The sequence below is a fragment of the Aphelocoma coerulescens genome, chromosome 11 (genome assembly GCF_041296385.1).
Source record: "Aphelocoma coerulescens isolate FSJ_1873_10779 chromosome 11, UR_Acoe_1.0, whole genome shotgun sequence".
NCBI lineage: Eukaryota > Metazoa > Chordata > Aves > Passeriformes > Corvidae > Aphelocoma > Aphelocoma coerulescens.
In genome coordinates this window covers 1,711,697-1,725,392 of record NC_091025.1, presented here as the reverse complement: position 1 = coordinate 1,725,392, position 13,696 = coordinate 1,711,697, and the positions used below count along the sequence as shown (strand labels likewise).

General features: G+C 64.8%; 1 protein-coding gene across 1 annotated transcript in view; it reads left to right on the top strand.

The window, feature by feature from the left end:
• Positions 1-13,265, top strand: part of ZFPM1 (zinc finger protein, FOG family member 1) — a 33,823-nt gene extending 20,558 nt beyond the window's left edge. Inside the window, exons 4-10 of the mRNA XM_069027118.1 lie at positions 5,798-5,931; positions 8,263-8,365; positions 9,059-9,268; positions 9,428-9,658; positions 9,955-10,050; positions 10,153-10,302; positions 10,581-13,265. Of these exons, the coding sequence (XP_068883219.1) occupies positions 5,798-5,931; positions 8,263-8,365; positions 9,059-9,268; positions 9,428-9,658; positions 9,955-10,050; positions 10,153-10,302; positions 10,581-12,799 (3,143 nt within the window). The 3' untranslated portion in view covers positions 12,800-13,265. The remainder of the gene's footprint in view (positions 1-5,797; positions 5,932-8,262; positions 8,366-9,058; positions 9,269-9,427; positions 9,659-9,954; positions 10,051-10,152; positions 10,303-10,580) is intronic.
• Positions 13,266-13,696: the final 431 nt, after the last annotated feature.

Sequence of the window (13,696 nt, the reverse complement as noted above, 5' to 3'; positions counted from 1 at the left end):
ATGCTGGGGGATGGGCGCAGTGGGGATTCAGGGAATTGGCACCCCAACCATCCCAAATCAGGGGCTGCTCAGCACCCTGACATCCTCCCCCTGCCCAGCTTGTGTCCAGCAAATCCTCCTGCCAAAGGCAGCGGGATGGGGACGATCCCAGCAGTGCTGGAGGCACCTGTCCCGGATTTGGGACATGGAAGAGCACCTGTCACTGGGGTCACTGCAGGGTGGAGGGGACAGTTTGGGGACACTGATACAGTGAAGGGATGCTCTGACTGGTTTGGGGACGCTGCTGAGTGGAAGGGCGATCAGAGCAGTTTGGGGACAAAGCTGGGATGAAGGGATGCTCAGGGTGTTTGGAACACTGGCAGTGTGGAGGGATGCTCAGGATCCTTTTGGGAACACTAACAGGGTGGAGGGATGCTCAGGCATCTCTGTTCCCATCTCCCTTCCATTTTCCCTTGGGAAGCAGAGCAATGTCTCACACTCATGTGGTGAGAGCCCTGAGGGTGATGCTGCCAGCCTGGTGCTGATTGACAGCTGTCAATCACTCCTCTTGCTGCTCTGCCCTGGCTGGATCTGAGGACCAATGGGGGTTTGGGGCTTGGACCCTCCTTCTCCATCTGGGTACCCCCTTCCTGGGGGTTCTCCCATCCCCCTGCAGGCACCTGGGGCTGTGGCACAGACCCCCCTGTGGTCCCCTCCCCTTTTCCGGATGGGATATCTTCCCTCTGCATCGGCTCCGGGGCCCCTGCGTTCCCCTTCCTCCCCCTCTCCGGCTTCCTGCCCCCACCAGTGCCCTCTTCCCGCTGCCTGGGCAGAGCTGGGGGGTCCCAGCAGCCCTGGGAGAGGGGACAGAGCAGGGACAGGGTGTCCCTGGCACAGGGGTCCTGCCACCCTGGCAGCCCTGGGGAAGCCAGGAAGTTTTCCTCCTTCCCATCCTTCCTGAGTGCTTTCTGGTGTTTTTCCCAGTGTTTATTCCTGTCCCCAGCCCTGTGGTCACAGGTCCCGTGTGTTTCCTGGTTCTCCCTTGTCAGGAGGACCCTTGAGAACAGGGGCTGCCTTGGGATGGGGCATGGGAACCCCTTGGGATGGGGTCGCTGAGTGGGGACAGAGCAGGGACAGAGCAGGGACAGGGCGTCCCTGGCAGAGAGGCCCTGGCAGCCCCAGGGAAACCTGGAAGTTTTCCTCCTTCCCATCCTCCCTGAGCCTTTTCTGATCTTATTCCCAGTGCTAAATCCACATCCCTGCAGGCACAGGTGCCAGTTATTTCCTGGGGTGGGAACCCCTGGTCATGAGGGATGACACCCCTGGGGATGGGGACCCCTTGGGATAGGGACCCTCTGGAGATGGGAACCCCCTCCCAGCGCCATCCCAGCAAGGCACAGCAACACCCCAAACACAAATGTCCCGGGAATGCTTATCAGCCCATCCTGCTGGGGCAGGGCACCCCAGCTTCCGTGGGGTGATCCTGGGCGACACGTGGCACAGCTGGTGCCGCCCCGCTGCCAGCGCCTGCCAGCTGTGCCCCACAGCTGGCGAGCGGGGAGCGTGCCCTTTTGGGGTGCAGTCCAGCCCCCCTGTCCAGCCCCCCCGGGGCCGGGTGGTGCCCGCTCCGGGCGCGGGGCAGGGCCCGGCTGCTCCATTATCCAGGGGCAGGGTTCAGCCTGATAAGGAGTCGCTTTTGGACTCGGGCAGCAAACAATCAATAAGTGGCAAGCGATGGGCAGGAGAGATAAAGGCAGAAATCCCCCCTCGGGTCCCGCCCCGCCAGGGCGTCCCCAGCACCCCAAACCAGGGGCAGAGCCCAGCTCTGCCACAGCCATCCCCTCTCCATCCACAGAGCAAGCCCAGGCTAAGCCCAAGCAGGCGCAGCCCAGCAAGGCTCGATTTAAACCCTCCTCGCTCCTTTGTCGTCCCCAAGGCTGCCCTGATTACTCGAGCACCCGGGACGGCAAAGCCGGGATAATCTCCTTAGCCCCTTTGGAGAGATTTCCCTTTGTGAGCGAGGTGAAGAGTGGAGATGCTGCGTGTTCACAGCTTAAGACTCTTCCCAATCGGCTCCCTCCATCTTATCGGAGCGGTGCCATCACATCATTGCAGTAGTTGAGTTGTCAGGATTTATTCCTTCCGCTGCGCTCTCGCCGCGTCTAAAAACAGCAGCTGAGGCCGGGACGGGGCTGCCGGGGGGAACTGGGGGGAACCAGGGGGAACTGGGGCTTCTCCAGCTCGGATTTCCCCGGACAGGAGTGGCAGAGCCATGGGAGGTTGGGTACCCACTGACGGATCCATCCATCCCACTGCCAGGCCAGCTCCTGCAGCCGCCCACGTTTGCTCCTGGATGTTCCGGAGATGCAGCCACATCCAGGCACCCACATTTGCTTTCCTTGCAGGAGGGAAGGGCAGAGGGGCCCCAGACAAACCCACCCATCCCAGCCCATCCCATTCCAAGCTGCTCCCGCATCTCTTTGCCTCAACTGCATCCAAATGAACTGTTCAGTCCCTTGGCAGGGATCTGGGCTTGGAGGTCCATCCATCCATCCATCCATCCATCCATCCATCCATCCATCCCTCCCCATCTCCCAGTCTCTCCATCACCAGGGCCGGTGCCGGATCTGGCGTGTGGCCCCCCAGGCTGGCACAGGGCACTGAATTTAATCGGAACAAGGCGGTTGATCCCGGGATGTGATCCCGTGACACGCCAATTGCAGTATTTATCCTGATAGTATCCAGGCAGCTGCAAACACTGCAGGGACCTCTGTGCCCGGATGCCCACTGAGGGGCAGAGCCGTTGGTTTGGATGTGGTTCAAATCCTCTGCATGCAGCTGAGGCAAAGGGATGCGGGAACAGCTTGGAATGGGATGGGCTGGCACGGTCTGGGGGCCCCCTGCCCTTCCCTCCTGCTCGCCTCCCACAAGGAAAGCCAATGGAGGCGCCTGGATGCGGCAGTGCCGTTCATTTCCCTGGCTGTGGGAATGCTGTGGTCACCGTGTCCGTGGGCTTGGGCCGTTCATCTCCGTCACACCTCGTGCCGGAGGAAGACGCAGCCCCATGGCTCCGTGATGCCTCCCTGGAACTGGGCATCCCCACAGGCTTCCTCCCTCCGCTGTGCCCACCCTGGACCCTCGGGATGGGCGGGAATGCATTGATGGCCCGGTGGCCATGGGGTGGTGACAGGATTAATCTTTGTTCCTGGCACAGCTCAGCCGGTTCCTTTGGAATCTCTCAATGGGGAGATAGACCAGGAGCAGCCCCGTGGTCCTGGGGTCTGTGTCACGCCAGGCAGGTGCACCTGGCGCTCCAGGGGCTTTTCCCCCTTCCTTCCTTCCTGCTGCTTTTCTCTGTGCCCCAAAGCAAACAGGCCAGTCCCTGCCCAGCTTGGTTAATGAGCTGGGAGATAAGCTCTGCTCCCGTGATAACGAGGGACCGATGGCCAGGTGAGATACCTGGGGGGTGTTCACCTGCCAGGGGATCCCACAGGGAACTGTAGCCCATGGACTTTGCTCCAGGACACCCCAGGGGCTGGCAGCAGCTCTTCCCAAGCCTGCAGGCAGCGGGATGTGCCTGGATCCCACGGTGGGATCGCTCCCTGCAGCCTGGCGGTCCCCACGTGGGGACACGGCTTGTCGGCCTTGGGCTTTGTCCTCAGCATGGAACACGCAGCATCTCCCAGCCCTCCCCATCATTTTCCCTGTTCCCACTCAGCTGTGCCATGTGTTTAGCTGGAAAAATCATCTTTTCCCTCCTTTTTTCCCTCACTGTGTTAACGTGGGTGCAGTGCCAGGGCTGCGGCAGCATCCCTGGCTGGCACAGGGACCCCCATCCCGCTGGAGGAGCTTTCAGCACCGCTGAGTCGGGGCTCAGCCCCCTTGGTGGGGTTCCAGCACCCCGTTTTTGGGTGGGTGGAGGCCACAGCCACGGGGCGCTGGCGGGAACGGGCCCGGCTCCGGCAGCACTATTTTTGTCCCCTGTCTGGAACGGTTTTCTCTTTATCAGCGCCTGCGTGTTTTCTCTGCTGGGGATTGATACACACAAGATGAAGTGCTCTGACATGGGAAGTGTCAGGCGAACGCTCTTATCTCGGAGACATGGTCTCCTGACCCAAACGCCGCTGATTACCAGTGAGACGGGCAAGGGGGGGCACCGAGGGGGGGCACCCGGAGGGGGACGAGGCCGTTGGGCTCCGGTCCCCAAAAGCAGCTGGGATATTTGGGGTGGCAAAGCCAGAGTGGAGCCAGCGCTGCTGGGGCTCTCCTGGGGGTTTAGGGGTGGAGGGGAGGGTGGGCAGCTCAGGGATGCTGAGGCTGGAGGGGGTCCAGCACCCCGGCACCACTTTGGGAATCTGATGGGAGGGCACTGGAAATGTGGGAGAATGGGAGGGTCTGACTGCCCCGCTCAGCCCCGAGGCCGCTCTGGTGGTCACTCTGCTCCCCGCCTGCCCTCAGGTCCTTCACGGGAAGGCCCAGCTGGACAAGGAGCTGCTGCTGCTCTTCTTTAGGGTCAGTGTGTGCCAGGGAATAAATCCCAGCAGCTCCTCCAAGGCCTCATCCCTCCTCCTCCTTCTCCCTGGGCTGAGGTGGAGCTGATGAGGAAATGGGCAGGGGGATGCAGGGCAGGAGGATGCCAGGAATGTGGGGGATGTAGGGTGGGAGGATGCCAGGGATGCAGGGCAGGCACAGCCCGTGCCACGCTCCCTCCCAAAACCCCTTTGCAGGGATGAAATCCCAGCTAGAAACAGAGCCAGGATCTCCACGGCCAGGGTGGCTTTGGGAGCATTCCCAGGCTGTGGGAATGGGAAGGCAGAGCAGGGGAGCTGTGGCAGAGCCCGTCACCAGCAGTGCAGGGGGCTGTGGCACAGGGATGGAGGGTGGCACGTGCCCGAGCACAGGGACCAGCCTGGTGACCCCCAAACACCTCGGGGACCCAGGACACCTTCCCAGACCTCCCAGTGGGCAGCAGGTTTTGCCGAGGTGGCACGGGCTGCTGCCCTGGGATGTGCTCCGGGCAGTCCCCAGTGGCCCGGGGTGGCCGGAGGGGACCCGTGGGTGGCAGTGGCACCTGGGCGATCGCAGGTGACACCACCCAGCGCTCCCAGTCGCTCACCTCAGCTCACCCCAGCGCCGGGAGGATCCAGATGTCAGCCCTGCTAATAAACACATCAGATTTCAATCTCCGCAGCCATGGGATCGCTTTATCCTCCCCGCGCTCCCGGCTCCAAAGGCAATTTTGCCTTCAGCCAGCGCAGCCTCCTCCCTGCCCATGGCCCCCGGACCGGCTGCATCCCCTCGGCGCTTTAGGGGACTCCTTGTCCTGGAGCGGGGCGGGGGCTGATCCCGCGGGGCTCGGAGCATTCCTGGCCGCAGACGGGCTGCCTTTGGCTCGCTGTCCCCGGGGAGTGGCTCGTTTTTGGGGGGCAGCAGCCGGCGAGGGGCAGGCAGCGCATCCATCTGGGTATTGGTTACCTGCCATCTTATCTGCGCTCCCAAAGACAAAGGCACAGTTAAAACATTTTCGAGCAGCCTTCATAGCGTATTAACATGTTATCTAACCCATTAAACCAGAGCCTTATCAGATAATCAAAAGCCATTAAGCCCTGAAGCTGCTGCGACTTTGGGTGCGGGGATGGGAAACGCTCCTTCCGCTCCGCCGTGCCGGGCCCGGACCCCCCGGGCCGTGCCGGGACCCCCGGGAAGGGGATGGATCCCCCCACGGGACACCCACCAGCAGCTCCTGGCTCCAGCTGGGTGCCCGCATCCCCCGGGGTTTGGGGTGCGTCCCGCTGATGCTGTGCCTGTCTCCCCGCAGATGAGCTGGATCTGGAGGTGCAGGAGGGGCAGAGACGGGTGCGGACCCGCAGGAGCCTCCCCGAGGGCTTCTCCTGGGGCCCCTTCCAGGGCAGCATCCACAGCGAGCCGGCATCGCCGGGGCACGGCGACACGGTAAGGGGCACCCCGAGGGCACGGTGGTGGGGGAAACAAGTCCTCTTTGGGCAGGATTTTCCCTGCTTGAGCTCCTCACCCCCTGGGAATCTCCTGGTTTGGGTGTCCAGGAGGTTTCCCTGCCACTCGAGAGCATTCCCACAGGCAGGGGACAGGATGTTGCCACCCCGTCTGTCCCCTCTGCACAGGCGGCTTGGTGGCACCTGTCGCCTCACACAGGAGATGGGATCTGGCTTTCCTGCCTCAGAGTTGCTCCCTGGGGACTCTGGTCATGCCTGGGAAGGACCAGCAGCCGTGGGGAAGGGGAGGGAGAGGAGCACTGAGGGGACACCAGGGGCTGGTGGCTGTTGGTGGCCCTTGGTGCCATCACCGGGGGGAGCCCCAGAGGAGGGGGGTGCCCATGAGTGTGACTGTGGGTGTTTTTTGGGCTCTGGATCCTCCATCCCAGCCACATCCTTCCCTCCACATCCCCCCCTGAGCTGCACACAGGCACCTCCAGCCCAGGATCCTCAAGGCCTGGCTCCATCCCCACCTCTTCCTCCTCCTCTCTCCTTTGCTGTTTTTTTTTTCTTCCTTTTCTTCTTTTTTTTTTTTTTTAAGCTCAGGCCCGTTTATCTTTGCTGAATTAAATCCTTGATTAACCCTTATCTGCCCAGTTTGGCTCCCTATCTCCTGGTTGGCGCCGTGTGTCCAGACACCCGGTACAGGATGATTGATTTCCCGAAGATATGCGCGGCTTTTTTCTGATACTTCATTTATTGTCTAAATATTTTTGCTCCCATTTCAGCAGCTCCCTTATCGAGCCCGGCTGATGATTCCCAGCCCTGCTCTCCTCTGCCACTCTCCTCCCTCCCTATCTCTGCTCAGGGAAGGGAGGAAGGAATCTCAGCCCCATCCCTGATAGGGGCTGTCGCCCTCAGGTCCCTCCGTCTTTGTTGCTGGCGGCGGTGGGGGGGTGTGCAGGGGGTCTCCCCCAAATCCTGCCCGGCTCTGCTCTTCATCTCCATGTGGGAGATGATCCCAGCCTGGGGTTTTAGTGGGAGCTGGGAGCACTGCGTGGCTTTGATATTCTGTGGCTGGAGCACCGTGTGTGCCCATCGCCTGCTGGTGGGGAAGGAGAAAGAAGAGGAGGAGGGAAAAGATGAGGAGGAGGAGGAGGAGGAAGATGCCTGCCCGCCCCCAGCTGATCCCCAAAAGATCCTTGCTCAGGAAGGCGTGGAAACCCTCAGGCAGACAGCTCGGGGTGCCAAGGGAACGTGAAGCCCCTCTGGGACTGACCCCCAGGTCCCTCGGTGCCCCGTGCCCCCCCAGGCCGGGCTGCGGCGAGGGCAGGGGCCGTGCCGATGCGCCATCCCGGCGGATGCGGAGCAGATAGGGTTTCTGATGGTTATCAGCTGGTGCGGAGCGGAGACAGCGACCTCTTTGTTCCAGGGAGAACAAGGAAGGGCTTCACGCCGGGGCTGGGGCCATCACGGGGAGCCAGCGTGGGCACCCTGGGGTGCTGGGAGCACCTTGGGGTGCCAGGGGGTCCTGGGCAGCGCAGGGACCTCCCTCTATTAGGGGTACCCAGCGGTCTCCCCATGCCTGGAGCGAAATTCCAAAGGGACCCTCCTCTCCCTGAGGGTGCCTCGCCCACGTGGCACCAGCGGTGCCCATCCCTGTGCCCTATGCTGGGGGTCCCAAAGCCCCCAGCCCCATTTCGGGTGTCTGCAGGGGTGGGTGGGTTCCCCCACACTGTGAGAAGTGCACACCCCTGTGCCAGTGTGTCACACCCCTGTGCCAGTGTGTCACACACACGTGCCAGTGTCACACCCCTGTGCCAGTGTCACACCCCTGTGCCAGTGTCACACACATGTGCCAGTGTCATACATGTGCCAGTGTCACACCCCTGTGCCACACACATGTGCCAGTGTCACACACATGTGCCAGTGTGTCACACCCCTGTGCCAGTGTCACACCCCTGTGCCAGTGCCTCACTCGTGTGTTGGGGGCTTTATCACACTGCCAGCACTCGGCTCCTGGCAGTGATAAGGCCCCAACCGGCTGCGACTGTCAGGCTGAGTTGGAGGGGTTGGAAATATTGGGATGGATAATTAGATTTCATATCGTTACTGCAGCAGCCATCGGAGGATCAGGGAGATTAATTTCCCCCCCCTTGTGCTCATTAATATTCATTAGAATGCAGGGAGCTGGGCATGGGCTGAGCGGGGAGGGCTGTGACCCCTCCGGCAGCCCCTCGGTGTGACCCCAGCGGGTTTTGGGGAGCGCCGTGACCCCCCTGGCAGCCCCTCGGTGTGACCCCAGTGCTGATCCCCTGTCCCTGCCCCGCAGAGCCCCCCCGTGACGCTGGTGCTGGGGGATGAGAGCTGCTGGCTGTCCCGCCTGCCCCTCGTGCCCGGAGAGCCCGATGCCAACGCCGTCATCTACAGGAAGGGTTGGTACTGGGGGCAGTGGGGGTGGGAGGGGAGGGGTCCCCCTCTGTGTCCCCCTGTCCCAGTGTCTGCTCCCCCTGTCCCACCACTGGCTGTCCCCAGGTGCATCCCTGTCCCAGCGTCCCTGGGGAGGGGAGGGTCCCAGCAGGGATGGGTGCAGGGATGGGAGCAAGGATGGACACAGGGATGGGCACATTGAAGGGCATAGGGATGGACACAGGGATGGGCACAGGGATGGTTGTAAAGATGGGCACAAGGATTGGCACAGGGATGAGTGCAGAAATGAGTGTAAAGATGGATGGATGGATGCAGGGATGGACACGAGGATGGGTGCAGGGATGGATGCAGAGGTGGGCACAGGAATGGGTGTAAGGATGGACGTGGAAATGGGCACAGGGATGGGTGCAGGGATGATGCAGAGATGAGCCTAGCGGTGGATACAGGGATGGATGTAGGCATTGATGCAGGGATGGACACAGGGATACGTGCAGAGACAGGCAGGAGCCGGAGCGGCGGGTCCGGGCAGGCTCCACGGGGCTCAGCACGGGCAGACACCGCCATCTCCAGGCCACGGCCGGGAGGAAGCCGCGGCCGCTGCCGGGACCGCGGGGACAAGGCGGGACAGAGGGGACGGGCCAGGCAGGCGGCAGGACGGGATGCAGCGATCCCCGCTCACCGCTGTCCCCCCATCCCAGACGAAGCCCTGTGGTGCCGGACAACGCGCGCGCTGCGGGAGGACGAGTCCCTGAGCGCCTTCGTGGTGGCAGAGCCACCAGCTGTCCCCAACCACGGGGTGAAAGCGGAGCCCGACGAGTCCCCGTACCCGGCGGCGCTGCACTCGGACATCCAGCTGCTGCCACAGCAGGCCGGCATGGCCGCCATCCTGGCCACCGCCGTGGTCAACAGTGAGTGCTGGGGACACGCAGGGAGGGACACGCAGGGAGGGACACGTGGGGAGGGACACACGGCACCACAACCCTGCCAGGGCTCCCCAGCCTGTCACACAAGCGATGTCCCTGTCCCAATGTCCCTGTCCCGATGTCCCTGTCCCTTGCTCTCCACAGAGGACGTGTTCCCGTGCAAGGACTGCGGGATCTGGTACCGGAGCGAGCGCAACCTCCAGGCCCACCTGATGTACTACTGTGCCAGCCGGCAGAGCGCCGGCGCCGGCTCCCCCGCCCTGGATGAGAAACCCAAGGAGACATATCCCAACGAGAGGGTCTGCCCCTTCCCACAGTGCAAGAAGAGCTGTCCCAGTGCCAGCTCCCTGGAGATCCACATGCGGAGCCACAGCGGTATGGCACAGCACAGCACCCCTCCTCTGGAGGGACGGGGAGGCTGTGGGGTGGCAGCATGATGACCAGTTAGAGGAGGTTCACCCCAGCTGAGCTACTGGAGGGGCAGGGAGGATGTGGGGCTGGAGCACAGTGACCAGCAGGATGAAGTTCTCCCCAGCTGGGTCACTGGTTTGGCACAGCTCACTGGTAGGTCTTCCTCCATCTCAGACCCACAGAGAGGGATCTGGCCCTGTGGGTGTCCCCACAGTCCCTGTCCCCCTCCCCTCAGCACTGAGTGTCCATCTGTCCGGCAGGAGAGCGGCCGTTCGTCTGCCTGATCTGCCTGTCCGCCTTCACCACCAAAGCCAACTGCGAGCGGCACCTGAAGGTGCACACGGACACCCTGAACGGTGAGTGTCCCATGGGGACAGCCCCGTCCCCTCTGGCACAGCCCAGGGATGGGCACTGTCCTTCCCACCCTGCCCACTCAGCCCGGTGCTCTGTCCCCTCAGGTGTCTGCCACAGCTGTGGCTTCATCTCCACCACGAGGGACATCCTGTACAGCCACCTGGTCACCAACCACATGATCTGCCAGCCGGGCTCCAAGGGCGAGGTGTTCTCACCAGGATCAGCCCTTCCTGCTGCCAAACCCCTCGCTCCTGGTGAGTCCTGGGGCTGTGGCCATGGGGGACACGGGATGGCATTGTCACTGAGGGCTTGTCCCCAGCTGGGCCTGGTGGTGGGAAGGGAAGTAGGGACAGGACAGTGTCCCTGTGCCAGGACATTGGGAATGGAAAACAGAGCAGGATCCCTGTGCCAGAGGCGCTGGGAACAGGGGGCACGGCAAGCATCCCTCTGCCAGGATGTGTGGAACAAGGAGCGGGGCGAGCATCCCTGTGCCGGGGCTGTCGGTGACACTGTCGCCTCTGTCCCCCTGCAGGGCTGAGCCAGCCGAACAACGCGTCCCTGCGGAAGTGCAGCCTGAGCGCGTTCCTGCCCGAGGCGCTGCCGGCCCTGCCGCAGCACGTGGTGCTGCCTGGCCCGCCGCCCGGCCCCGACACCGCCCCGGTACCGGCACCGGCACTGGCACCGCCCGCCTCGCCCCCCGACCCCAGGGCCGGCAAACTCTCGCCCCCAGCCCAGCCACAGAACGGGGAAGGGCCTTCATCGGCATCCTCCTCCTCCTCTTCCTCTTCTTCCACGTCCGGCGAGCCCGTGCGCATCAAGGAGGAGCCGGCCGGCAGCCCGGCCAGCGAGGCGGAGGCCCCGAAGAGCGGGGAGGGGGCCGGCAGCCCCGACGCCGGCTCCCGGACCTCGTCCCCCCGCAGCCTGCCCTCAGCCAAGGTCAAGTCGGAGCTCGCCAGCCCCACGCCGGGCTCCAGCCCCGTGCCCAGCGAGCCGGGGACGGGCACGGCCGGCGGCACCGTCTTCCTCCCGCAGTACGTGTTCGGCCACGAGGCCGCGGTGGTGCCGCAGGCGTCAGAGATCCTGGCCAAGATGTCGGAGCTGGTGCACAGCCGGCTGAAGCAGGGCCACGGGGGCGCGGTGCCGCCCACCATCTACGCGGGCACGCCGGTGCCCAAGGGGGCCACCTGCTTCGAGTGCGAGATCACCTTCAACAACATCAACAACTACTACGTGCACAAGCGCCTGTACTGCTCCAGCCGGCACCTGGCCGAGGACAGCCCACCCGGGGCACGCAAGCTCAAAGCTCCCCCCGGGGTGCCCAAGGGTCCCCCCGCCCCGGGGACGCTGCTGTCCCCTCCGGCGGGCAACGGGCAGGGCCCTGCGGCGGGGGACGGGGACGCCGGCCGCGATGCCACACCGCCGGCCACCGTGCCAGAGGGCAAGGCTGAAGAGGGGGGCACCAAAGCGGGGTCCCCCGAGGCGGAGGGGGGGTCAGGGCGGTGCAGCGAGGACAGCCAGAGCCCCGGCAGCTCGGCGGGGGACGAGGGGGACGAGGACCCCAGCAAGACGCTGTGCGAGGCGTGCAACATCCGCTTCAGCCGCCACGAGACCTACGTGGTGCACAAGCGCTTCTACTGCGCCTCCCGGCACGACCCCCCCCTGCGCCGCCCCGCCGCCCCCAAAGTGCCCTTCGTGCCGCAGCCGCTGCGCACCCGCAAGCGCCGCAAGCTCTACGAGATCCACGGCGCCGCTCGCCGCCCCGCCGAGCCCCCGCCGGCACCGGAGCCCCCGCCCGCAGAGCCGCCCGCCCCCGAGCCCCGCGCCAGCCCCGACGCCGAGGGTCCCATCGACCTGAGCAAGAAGCCGCGGTGGCAGAGCGAGCCGGCACCAGCACCGGCACCGACACCGGCCCCGCTGCTGCCCCTGGCTGACTACCACGAGTGCACCGCGTGCCGCATCAGCTTCAACAGCCTGGATGCGTACCTGGCGCACAAGAAGTACCAGTGCCCGGCCACGCCGCTGCAGCCCCGCACCCTCGAGCACCTGCAGAAGATGAAGGGGGCCATGGCCGCCCCCCTCAAGGGCCGGCGCAGCCCCGGCAGCCCCGGCGAGGGGGACCCCGAAGGATCGCTGCGGGTGCGGGCGGCCCCGGCGGGGAGCCCCGGCATCCCCTACCCCGGCGCGGACTCGCTGCAGCGTCACCCCAAGGGTCCCCTGGCACCGCCGGGGGCCAAGGGGCCCCTCGCCGCCTGTCCCTACTGTCCCCTCAACGGGGCCATCAAGGGCGACCTCCTCGAGCACTTCCGAAACGCCCACGGGCTCTTCGTGGCCAAGCCGCCGGCGGGGGCCGGGCAGGGGCTCCCGGACGCGCTGGCCCCCGGTGCCGGCAGGACGCCCGAGCCCCCGCTGCCCGCGGCGTCCCCCCCTTGCCCGCCCGGCCCCCGCCTCCGCCGGGACAGCGTCACCGCCAAGGAGGGCCGGGACAGCCCCCGGCCCCCCGGCTCCCCCCGGGCCCCCGCCTCGCCCGGAGCCCCCGAGGGACTGCGGGAAGCTGCCCGCAAGCCCCCCACGCCCCCGGCCTACACGGACAGGGGGGTGCAGACCCCTCCGGCCAAGGCGGTGCCCGGCCCGGTGCCCAACGGCAACCACAGGTACTGTCGCCTCTGCAACATCAAGTTCAGTAGCCTGTCCACCTTCATCGCCCACAAGAAGTATTACTGCTCCTCCCACGCTGCCGAGCACGTCAAGTAACCCCCCCAGAGCCCCCCACCACCGCTCGGGGGGCTGCAGGGGCTGGGGGATGGAACCGGTGCCTGACACCCCCCTGTGCAGGGGTCAGGGTGATGGAGGACTACCCCCAGGAGGCTCCACCAGGGCGGCTGCAGCATCTGGAACCCCAAATTCATCCGGGTTGGGGGGTGAGGACCCTGTGGTGGGAGCGTGGTGCTGGTGGGAGTCAGCCCCCACCTCTGCCCGGGGAGAAACTGAGGCAGGGGGAAGGTGCATGGCCCTGCCTTGGGGGCTGCAGGGGGCTTTTACCCCAGGTAGACACTACGGGGCTGGGAGGGGGTGTGGGGGGTACAGGCTTGGCCCCAGCACCCCAGGAAATTCAGGGGTGCCCCCACCGCAGAGCAGAGCCAGCACTGGGAGCGAGGACGGAGCTGCCCTGGGAGCTGTGTGTATAAGTGTGTACAGAAATAAATATGTCTGCTAAACACCTGTGTGAGGGCGGGGGACACTGCGGGGCTGGCACGGCCACCGGCAGCCCAAAGGGCCGGGGGATGGGGCCACCGGGTGTGTACAGCCATGGGGTGACAGTGGCATGGGCGGGGCAGGGCACGACAGTGCCCACGCTGTCCCTGGGTGGCACTACGTCAGCACGGGGAGGTCACGCATCTGTGCCATGGGGCAAAGTCGCTGCTCCCACATGGGGTTCAGCTGGTGCTGATCCTCATTAGTTATCAGGGTAATTAAGTCCCTACAGCCCCAGCTGGGGCTCAGCTCTCTGCCACATGATCAGCTCCTGCGCTGCAGCTCCAGACCTTGCAGTAGGTGCCCAGGTGAGTGTGGCTCAGCTCAGGTGTCCCCCACAGGGTGACGGGGGGGGGGGGTGGGGGGGGGGCAGGAAATGGCTCTAAGGATGCCCAG